This window comes from Eumetopias jubatus, unplaced genomic scaffold (assembly GCF_037043125.1).
Source record: "Eumetopias jubatus isolate StellerSeaLion01/CBP00866 unplaced genomic scaffold, mEumJub1_p1.0 scaffold_12, whole genome shotgun sequence".
Lineage (NCBI taxonomy): Eukaryota > Metazoa > Chordata > Mammalia > Carnivora > Otariidae > Eumetopias > Eumetopias jubatus.
Window position 1 is genome coordinate 5,991,868 of NW_028274818.1, and position 10,044 is coordinate 6,001,911.

General features: G+C 44.9%; 1 protein-coding gene across 2 annotated transcripts; it reads left to right on the forward strand.

The window, feature by feature from the left end:
• The first annotated feature begins 3,374 nt into the window (after nt 1–3,374).
• Nucleotides 3,375–10,044, forward strand: FCRLA (Fc receptor like A). Of its 2 annotated transcripts, none has more exons than XM_028104794.1 (6): nt 3,375–3,507; nt 6,630–6,647; nt 6,897–7,049; nt 7,812–8,078; nt 8,549–8,833; nt 9,687–10,044. In XM_028104794.1, the coding sequence occupies exons 1-6, from the start codon at nt 3,375–3,377 to the stop codon at nt 9,983–9,985; spliced, it is 1,155 nt and encodes a 384-aa protein (XP_027960595.1). In that variant the 3' UTR covers nt 9,986–10,044. The 2 variants fall into 2 exon arrangements, with proteins under 2 accessions (XP_027960595.1, XP_027960596.1); XM_028104795.1 differs by having other exon boundaries at nt 6,633–6,647.

Here is a 10,044-nt window from a genome sequence, read left to right on the forward strand (position 1 = left end):
CTCCGTGCTCTGCAGGAGGCCTGCTTCTCCCTCCTGTCCCCCTGCTTATGTTCCTTCTCTTGCTGTGTCTTTATCTGTCAGGTGAATAAATAAAATCTTTTAAAAAATGATATTCAAAAAAATGAAAGCTAGTAAGTCATGGGACTATAACTACAGCACAGGGACTCTAGTTAATAATGCTGGATTGTATATTGGAAAGTTGCTAAGAGAGTAGATCTTAAAAGTTCTCATCATGGGAAAAAAATTGTAACCATGTGTGGTGATGGAGGTTAATTAGAGTTGTGGTAGTCATTCTGTGATATATACAAATATTGAATAATTATGTTGTACACCTGAAACTGAAACTAAATAAGCCTATGTGTATGTTACAACTGGTATCTAAATGTCCATAGGAGTTTTATTTATTTTATTCAGGGCTAAAAAAAAAAAAACGAGCCATCAAGCCAGAAAAAGACATGGAGGAAACCCAAATGCGCATTGCTAAGTGAAAGAAGTCAATCTGAAAAGGTTACACACTGTATGATTCCAATTCTGTGACATTCTGGAAAACGCAAAATTATAGAGACAGTAAAAAGACCAGTGGTTATCAGGGTTTAGGATGAATAGCAGAGCACAGAGTGGTTAGGGCAGTGAAAATACTCCACATGATACTATAATAATGGGTATCTGTCATTATGCATTTGTCCAAACCCATAGAATGTAAACATCAAGGGGCGCCTGGGTGGCTCAGTCGTTAAGCGTCTGCCTTCAGCTCAGGTCATGATTCCAGGTCCTGGGATCGAGCCCCGCATTGGGCTCCCTGCTCGACGGGAAGCCTGCTTCTCCCTCTCCCACTCCTACTGCTTGTATTCCTCTCTCGCTGTATCTTTCTCTGTCAAATAAATAAATAAAATCTTAAAAAAAAAAGAATGTAAACATCAAGAGTAAACCCTAATGTAAACTATGGATTTTGAGCGATGATAATGTGTCAGTGTAGGTTCATCAACTGTAACAAATGTACCACTCTTGGGAGAATGTTGATAATGTCGGAAGTTGTGGGTATGTCGGGACAGGGGTACATGGACACTCTCTTCACTCCTCAATTTTGCTGTGAATGTAAAACTACTCTTAAAAAAAAGTGTTTAAACATCCTACACACACACACACACACACACACACACACACACACACCTGACCTGAAGGATGGCAGGTAAGGAATTAAGGACCAAGCAAAAGGCTAATTAAAAGAAATTCACAAGAAAAAAGAAGAAATCAAGCCTTAGAACAATAAATAAAATATGATTCTATTTATTGAAAGTTCGAAAGTACAAAATGATTGCAACTATAAAATAAAGGGGGCAACAAATACAAGATCAGGGTTATGGATGATTATCACGGGGAAGGAAGAGAATGTAATCAGAAGGGACCCACACTGTACTTCCAGGATAAAGGTATTATTCTATTTCTTCAACTGGGCAAGGGTACAAAACTGCATATTCTTCTATTATTCTTTAAACCTTCATATCTTTTATAAATATCTTTATCTACTCAATTAAAAACAAAGGAAAAATAAGCATCAGCCTGCTAGTGACAAGCCAGGTGCAGCTGGGAATGGTAACAGACATTAACCCATGGTGTTGGGATGGGGTGAAGTCAAGGACTTGCCCCATCTCCCCGTGAGAATTCTGGGATGATCTTGATGGCAGAGCTAACTCAGTGAACTGGATTTCAGTCTTCATAAGCACATAGCAAGGCTGAAGGTTGCCTTTTTCTCCTACTCTAAATAGTTCATTGATCAGGCTTCAAGTGAGTAAAATTTCCCAGAGGCCTTAGTAGGAATTTAAGTGTGAAGAATACGATAGCTTCACCCCACATCTTCAGGGGCCTTCTTGCTTCTCATATTGAGATCTTGTGAGTTGATGCAGATGGTACAGAGAAGGGTCTCTATCCAGGTATGATAGTGTGGAGCAGCAGTTAAAGAGAAGAGGTGGCATGAGAAGGGAAAGATTTTTGTGGTTGGTTTAGAAGCCCCTTGAAGACCTATCTAACCCTGAGACTCTGTTCTAGGGAGTGTTAGGAGTAGAGGTCCGTATAAACACATTTCATTCTCTTAATTTTGATTAGGTCTGGCCAAGAATTTTCTTCCTCTTCTGAGGCTGCTGGGTCTTTCACATCACGTCAGCTGCAAGGCTTAGTGCCTCACTGACTCTCCCCACACCCATATTCAACCCCCGCTGGATTCCCTGGGGCCACCTGCACAAAAATATATGCCTCTCAGATAATGGAAAATTTATTCTAAATGCTTATTTTAGATTGAGAAATATCCGTTCTCTCATGCCCATGTTGCTAATATGTCTGCTCTGATCTGTGGTTTTTGCAGAGCTGAAGGGTCATGCTGGCCCTCCCTCTGCCTTCAAACAGGACTGCTTTCTCCCATTTCTGATGACTTGTTTCATCTCATGGTGGGTGTTATGATGGGGAGAGGAAGGGTAAGGAGTGTGGTCCCTGGGACAAGAGGCATGAGCCCTGCCATTAAGGAGGACTCGATCCAACAGCAAACATTCAGAGGCAAGGACAACGGTTCTCATAAGGCTGCCTGGAGCTGACGAGAGATGCTATAGCCTCCATATGGCTCTTATTCCTGAGTCTCCTTAGGTTTCTCCAGCTATCAGATGCCTCCTGTCTCTAATTTCCTCACGATCAGTGGCTCAAGCTTTGGCCCTGAGCCTGAGCCCTGGGCTTACTGCTATGTCCTCTGGAAGTCAATTTTCTTCTTTCTTCTACTTTTTCCCAGGGGACTCTCTCTGCCTCATACTCAGATTTCCTCTGAGACTGATCAGCCTTAATCTTGCTGCAGAAACAGAGAGCTGAGACATGAGTCTAGAGAAATTTTCATACAAATTTGTGTGGGCTTTGGTTGGTTGGAGCCCACAAGGGACTAATCTGATATCTGATCAGGTGCCATTACCAATCCACTTCCCCCTTCGACAGTCTGGTCACTAGAAACATGGACGCCTTGGAACAGAATAGGGCAGGACGCGTGAATTCTCACTGTTGCTCTCCCAGTGACTCTCAAGCAATTCCCTGCCGCTTGTCCCCAGCTGCCTCATCAGTGAAATGAAGGGCTGTTGCACTGACCCTTCTCAGAGTGTCCTGAAGGCCAGAGGGATATCAGAAAATAATGTGCTTTGGAAGGTCTCTGAGCTCTATGGGGGAGTTCTTGAACAATTGAGAGTGTTACTATTTCACCCACCGTCCTAAGGATGTAGACGATGCTGGAGCCAACCTAGCCAAATCTGAATGATGAAAGCCAATCACAAAATTGAAAATAGGCCCCAGATGCAAGGAGATGAGGCAGTTAGATTTACTTCCTCTTTTCTAATTTGAGAGGTTTCATGTTGAAGAAAATCAGTGCATTAGAGGCTGCAGGAGACCTAAACACAGTCACCATGAAGTTGGGCTCTGTCCTCACGGCTGGGGTCCTCTACTTTTCTCCTATGATGCTCTGGGCAGTACAGATGCTACTGGGTAAGTGATATGTTTGAACATTGGTGTGGGAATGGAGATATACCTGACTTTGATCAATGGAAAGATACGTGGACTGATTTTGGCCCAAAGAAGCAATGTGCAGATAGGAAATGAAGGATAGAAATTAGAAAGTCTGGTGTGCAGGATTGAATGGCTCTTTCTGAACATAAAAATCTTCAAGCCTTTTCCATTCTAAAAGTCCCCTTGACTGTGATGCCCTATTGAGCTACCATCTCAACTCTTTTCCTTCTTTTTATCACATTTCTTGAAAGAGTAGTTTGCACTTGCTTTCTCCACTTCCTCACTTCTCACTCATACTTCAGTGTTTCCAGTCTGGCTTCCACTGGAATCAGTTTTGCCCAGGGGGCAATGACTTCCATATGGACTGCACCATGGCCCACCTTTTAATTCTTCTGCTGCTGGACTTCTCTGCTGCATTGGGCAGTGTTGGTCACTTATTCTTTCTCGGCATTCTCTGCTCGCCTGACTTCCATGTGCCGTTTTTTCCTTGCACTCCATGTACCTGTCTTTGTCCCTTCAGTGGCTTCTGTTCTCTTCCCCTTAAAGACTGGTGTTTTCTACTGTTGCATTCCTGCCTCCCTACCCTTCACTCTTTACAAAATTTCCTTAGTGAGTTCATTTATCTGTATCGTTTTTATCACTATGACTATGTACTTAAGAGTCCAAAGTCATATCTCCAACCCTAATTGTGCTTTTGAGTTTCACAGTCGAAGATCCAACTTTGCACAAGACATATCTACCTGCATGTTTCACAGGTATCTCAGCACAATATGACCAGAGCTGAACTCATCTGTCCTCCTAGCCCTTACCTCTCCTAATTTCATCTTTCACTGTGTCTGATCTCAATTCATGGCATCCACCTGGGCCTCCAGGCCAAAAACTTGGGAGAACACCTAGAGTCCTCCCTCTCCATCCTCTGCATATGATCAATCAGAAAGTTTGGCCAAATGTACTTTCTAAACTGTTCTTAGAGACAGTCCCTTCCTTGAAACAGAGCTAATAGTATGCTAGGAAAAGCTCTCACCATTGCGGACTTTGGATAGTCCAATAACTTCCTGACTAACCTCCATGTCTCAGCCTTGTGCCCTTGAAATGGATTCTGCGCTCTGCAGCCAATGCACACAAGGCCCACCATAGCCTATTTCCTATTTAACCTCTGCAGCCTCTGCTGTTAGCCTGTGAGCCCTGCATATTATGCTGTAATAAACCCCGACCTGCTTGTATTTATCCACTCACACGCCAGGTTATTACCTATCTTCAAGCTTCGCTCATACTGCTTACCTCTGCTTGAAATGAACTCTCTCCATGGCCCCTATTCCCTCTCACTCACAAACTTTTAGGCATCCCCCGGAGATTCTGCATAGGTGGCGTCTTCATCAGGGAAGCTTCTTTGACCCCTCCTTTCTGTCCTAATGGCTGCCTGTCATATGTCTTTGTTATTACTTTCCTCCTCATGCTGATATAATCTCTTCATATGACTGTGCTGTCCACTACACTGCGTTATTTGTAGACAGGGACAACGCTTTTGTTTTTGTTTTTGTTTTTGTTTTTTAACCTTGTCAAATTTGTGTTTGAATTTTTAGCATCTGCATTGTTCCCTGCACAAAAATTTTGTTGAATCATTTTATTGAACTCATAGAAACAGGACTGGGTGACTGTATGAAGATACAGCACTGGTATTGTGGCAAGAACTCCAGACACTGGTTTTAAGCTGTTCTTCTTCTATTAACTAGCTTCATGTCACCTTGGAAAATTCACTTTTCATATCTCTAATTCCATTTTCTTTTTTTTAAAAGATTTTATTTATTTGAGAGAAAGAGAGAGCACATGTGCACATGGGCACGAGTGGGGGGGCAGGGCAGAGGGAGAGGGAGAAGCCGACTTTCTGCTGTGCAGAGAGCCCAGGACCCTGGGATCATGACCTGAGCCGAAGGCAGATGCTTCACCAGCTGAGCCACCCAGGCACCCCTCTAATTCCATTTTCTTATTCATAAAATAAGACTAATACCTACCACATAATTTATTGTGTGAAAGTGCCTGGCAACCCACAAGTTCATGTTCAAAAAGGAATGGAGGCTGAGTCTAGTTGAATGATAGCATAGGAACTGAAAAAGGTAGCAGCAGGGTGGTGAAGGGAGCTGAAGGAGGATTTAAAGAAAACACCTGGTACTGATGTAATGAGAATTGGGAAGTGGAAAGGGGCCTCGCTAGGGGAAGTTACAGGGTCAGAGAAGAGTTCTGGGTCTTTGGGAGTGGAAGGAAACAGAGGCAAGGAAGCCAGTAAAGAATGGAGAGAAGAATTGAGTGTATGTGAATGGCCATGGGACCAGAAGAAGGGGAGAGGGATTAAGGGACAAGAAGCAGTGATGAAAATGAGAAGAATGGAAATTAACCTTGCCTGAGTCAGTCATGGAGCTAGGAGATAGATCGAGGAGATACAATGAGAAATCCTTAACTCTAAGTTTTAACCTGGACGCAGAGAAAGAATTGTTCCATAGTTACCAGTACAGACTGGGAGCAGAGGTTTGGAGTGGAGAGAAGGACATAGGAAGGGCTCTACAGTTGCCATGGAAGGTTCAAGGGACAGAGGACATCAAGGCAGAGATGGCTGAAAAGTGAAGACCCGAAAGGAGGTAGCAAGGAAGGAGGAGACACCGCTAGGTACTGAAAGATAATTGGTAGATAATATATTCATGGATGAACAACCAAGGGAATTTTGAGAAAATGAAAATATGGAAGGAAACCTCCAAGGAAGGTCCAAGACCTACTGTTGATCAAATCTAAACAGTGAACACTGATTTTGGACCCAGACATACCTTTCTTTCTTGCTCCATTCCCTACTCCCTTTTGAAATTTTGGGTAAGTTGTCAAACTATCCTAAGCCTGTTTCTCATAGATTTATAAAATTGGGAGTGAAATCACATGCCTAGAAATCTCATCAAGATTAAGTAAAATCATGTGTGAAAGTGCCTAGTGGTGTGTGGCTTACGATAAACACCCCCTGGTGAGTGTTAAAATCTGACCATCTCCCTTTCCCTTGTGTCCTGTGTCTACCGGCTCTGGGGTCATCGTTGCCTTTGGCCTCTGGTTTCCTGCACCAGCAGCTGGATATCATGCTGGTGAGTTCACATTCTGCCATTCTCTCCCTGCCCTCTTCCCCATACCATGGTCCATTCACTGAGAGCACCTGAAAACCAGTGAATCAACTCAAAAGTATTGGGTCAAGAGACCCACATGGGTTTTGGCATATTCCCTTCTCACTCTAAAAAGGATGATTCCACTGGAGATTCCCTTGTAGAGGGCAGTTTCTGTCTTCTTCCTCCAAGTCACAGCATTGTTTTCTGGTTCTCAAACCATGCCCTCCTCAGCTGCCGGTTTTGAGATGCTGCAATGTGAAGGACCGGTCAGGACCCAGGACAGCAGCTGCGATACCCAAGAGGACTTGACCAACCCAAGGGAAGTTGACTTCCAGGTCAAGGGCTACACTTTCAGTAAACCCTTCCATCTGATTGTGTCTTACGGTGAGGTCTGGGAAAGGACTGACTTGTATAGGCCTTCTCTGTCTCCCATTTCCCAAACCTGCCTGTTTAGCCCACCAGCCCACTCAGGAAGGCGCCCCCAGGAAACTGGCCATGGGATGAGACACAGTAGCTCCCCCTGCCCCTTATCCATGGGGGATATGTTCCAGAACCCCCAGTGGATACCTGAAACTGCAGGGAGTACAAAAGTCTAAATATATTAAGTTTTTTCTAAAGTATAAATTAGGCACAGTAAGAGATCAGTGAGAGATTACCAACAATACCTAATAACAAAATAGAATATTTATAACAATGTACTATGGTAAAAGTTATGAGAATGGTCTCTCCCTCTCCCAAAATACCTTATTGTACTAATACTTACCTATCTTGTGATGATGTGAGATGATAAAATGCCTACTTGATAAGATAAGTGAGGGGAATGACATAGGCATTGTGATGTAGTGTTAGGCTACTATTGATCTTCTGATGATATGTCAGAAGGAGGATCATTTGCTTCTGGACTGCAGTTGACCATGGAAAGCAAAACTGTGGATAATGGGGGATTACTGTGCCTTCTTCCCCATATTCAGCCCAAAAGCCAGGGTTCCCTCAGTCTTAGGCCTTAGAGAAGTTGTTCTACATTCCCAACTAGGGGCGAGAATTACCTGGACCCTCAGAGAAAGCTTAGGGGGAGTCTATATGGGTAGCACAGGGAACTCGCAAGGAAGGCAGTGGGTCACACTCAATTCTTGCTTTGGGCCACAGACTGGCTGATCCTCCAAGGTCCAGTCAGCCCTATATTTGAAGGAGACCCACTGATTCTACGCTGCCAGGCATGGCAAGACTGGCCACTGACCCAGGTGACCTTCTATCGAGATGGCTCAGCAATGGGTCCCCCTGGACCTAATAGGGAATTCTCCATCACTGTGGTGCGAGAGGCTGACAGTGGGCACTATCACTGCAGTGGCATCTTCAGGAGCCCTGGTCCCGGGAGCCCAGAAACAGCATCTCCCGTGGCTATCAAGGTCCAAGGTGAGAGCTGAAGGGAATGTCTTTGTGGCAGAAGCAGGTGGGGAGACACAGAGGGACCAAGACTGTCTTTCACTGGAGGTGGCAAGATCACCGAAGGCTAAGGAATGTGTTGCTGGCAAATGCCCAAGTTGGGCTTCAGGAGGGGCAGCATCTCAGCATTGCATTCTCAAGTCATTCAGCCCTCTACCCATTTAGTATGCTTCCCACAGCTCTATCCTACAGAGCCATGCTTCCCAATGTTCACTGATTGAGCGTCTGGACTATTGTCAGATTTGCCCATCTCTGGGTCTTTTCTAATCTTTTCTAGTTGAAGAGAGAGAAGATTTGAAAAGTTCAGATGCAGCTTTACTAAGAGTGTTCATTCCTGATGGAAATAGGGGGAGGAAAGTGTGGCTGGGTTCTTTACCTGGCATGGGTCCACCTGAATGTAGGATGGCTGAGCTCTTCTTTCTCACCTCTCTCTCCCTCAGAACTGTTTCCAGCCCCACTTCTCAGAGCCACCCCCTCAGCTGAGCCCAAAGAGGGGGACCCGGTGACCCTGAGCTGTCAGACAAAGCTGCCCCTGCAGAGGTCAACCGCCCGCCTCTTCTTCTCCTTCTACAAGGACAGCAGGACAGTGCGTGGCAGGGGCCTCTCCCCGGAATTCCAGATCCCCACAGCTTCAGAGGCACACTCTGGGTCCTACTGGTGTGAAGCAGTCACTGAGGACAACCAAGTTTGGAAACAGAGCTCCAAGCTGGAGATCCGGGTGCAGGGTAAGTTAGTGTGTATTTGTCTGGTGTGTATGAAAAGTGAGGGGAAGATTGGACCCATGAGCTGGGGTTTGGTATGGGCAAGTTAAGAAAGGACACAGAGGAGGCAAGAACAATAAGCCAGAGTCCCTAGGGATGGAAGAGAGCACAGATAGGGAACTTCTCCCTCAGACCACAGTGCACATCTCACCAAACCAAGAAAGACCCGAGCCAGCTCCACAGTTGCTGCCCCATAGACCTTATGCTCCCAACATGAACTCTGGGCATCTGCAGGAATATAGTATCTAGAGTGAAGATGAGGTAGTCTGGAGTTTATGTTCAGTTCAGGGACCCCCAATTAAAAAAGTATGCATTTGACCTGAAATAATATATCCAGAAGAGGTGGTATCCAGGGTAATGAGGGGGCTTGAAGCCATGTCATAAGAAAAATAATGGGAGGGGAGTGGAAGATACTCATCTTGAAGAGGAGGTGACCCAAGGGGCCAGTGGAGGTGTCCTCAAAACACTGAAGGCTGGTACAAAGATGAGGAATTACACTAATGTCATAGACAGTGAAGATGTTGACCTAGGACCAGTTACCACATCCACACTACAGGGAATTAGGTTCTGCCTTGATAGAGTAAGAATTGGCTAATATCTATAGCCCTGTAATGATGAAGCCTCATCACTGAAGATTTTCAAACTGTGGTAGCCAAGCCTCAGATTCAAATTTCAACCATGAGGGAATCCTCAAACCTCTGCTGCCATTGGACTCCGTAGCCACTTTTCAGAAAACAAAGATAGATTGACCATAAATATGAGATTAGGGCCAGAGTCAGATTTCACTCTTATATGTGCCTCTTACCCCATAATGCAGGTCCCTCCAGCTCTACTGCATCCCCCACCTTGAATCCACCTCCTCGGAAATCAGCTGTTCCAGAATCTACTCCAACAGCCTCTCCTAGACTTCAGCCTCCACTGTCCACCCCTTCTAAGGATCCAGGCTTCTCTTCTCCTCTGCAGGTGCCAGACCCCCATCTGTATCACCAGATGGGCATTCTTCTCAAACAAATGCAGGATATGAGAGCTCTCCTTGGTCACCTGGTCATGGAGATGAGGGACTTATCTGCCCTCCTGAAGCTTGAGACCACAAAGGGTTCTGCCAAATATGAGTAAATAATTCATTTGCAGTATTGCTCAACTACTCCCAATAAATTCAACTTTTTCTACTTTTC

Excerpts from the sequence above, each read along its gene's own strand:
- FCRLA (XM_028104794.1), top strand. The coding sequence starts at position 3,375 with ATGTTGAAGAAAATCAGTGCATTAGAGGCTGCAGGAGACCTAAACACA. Across the intron at positions 7,050-7,811 it reads CCATCTGATTGTGTCTTACG|ACTGGCTGATCCTCCAAGGT; the intron begins GTGAGGTCTGGG and ends TTTGGGCCACAG. Across the intron at positions 8,079-8,548 it reads CGTGGCTATCAAGGTCCAAG|AACTGTTTCCAGCCCCACTT; the intron begins GTGAGAGCTGAA and ends TCTCTCCCTCAG.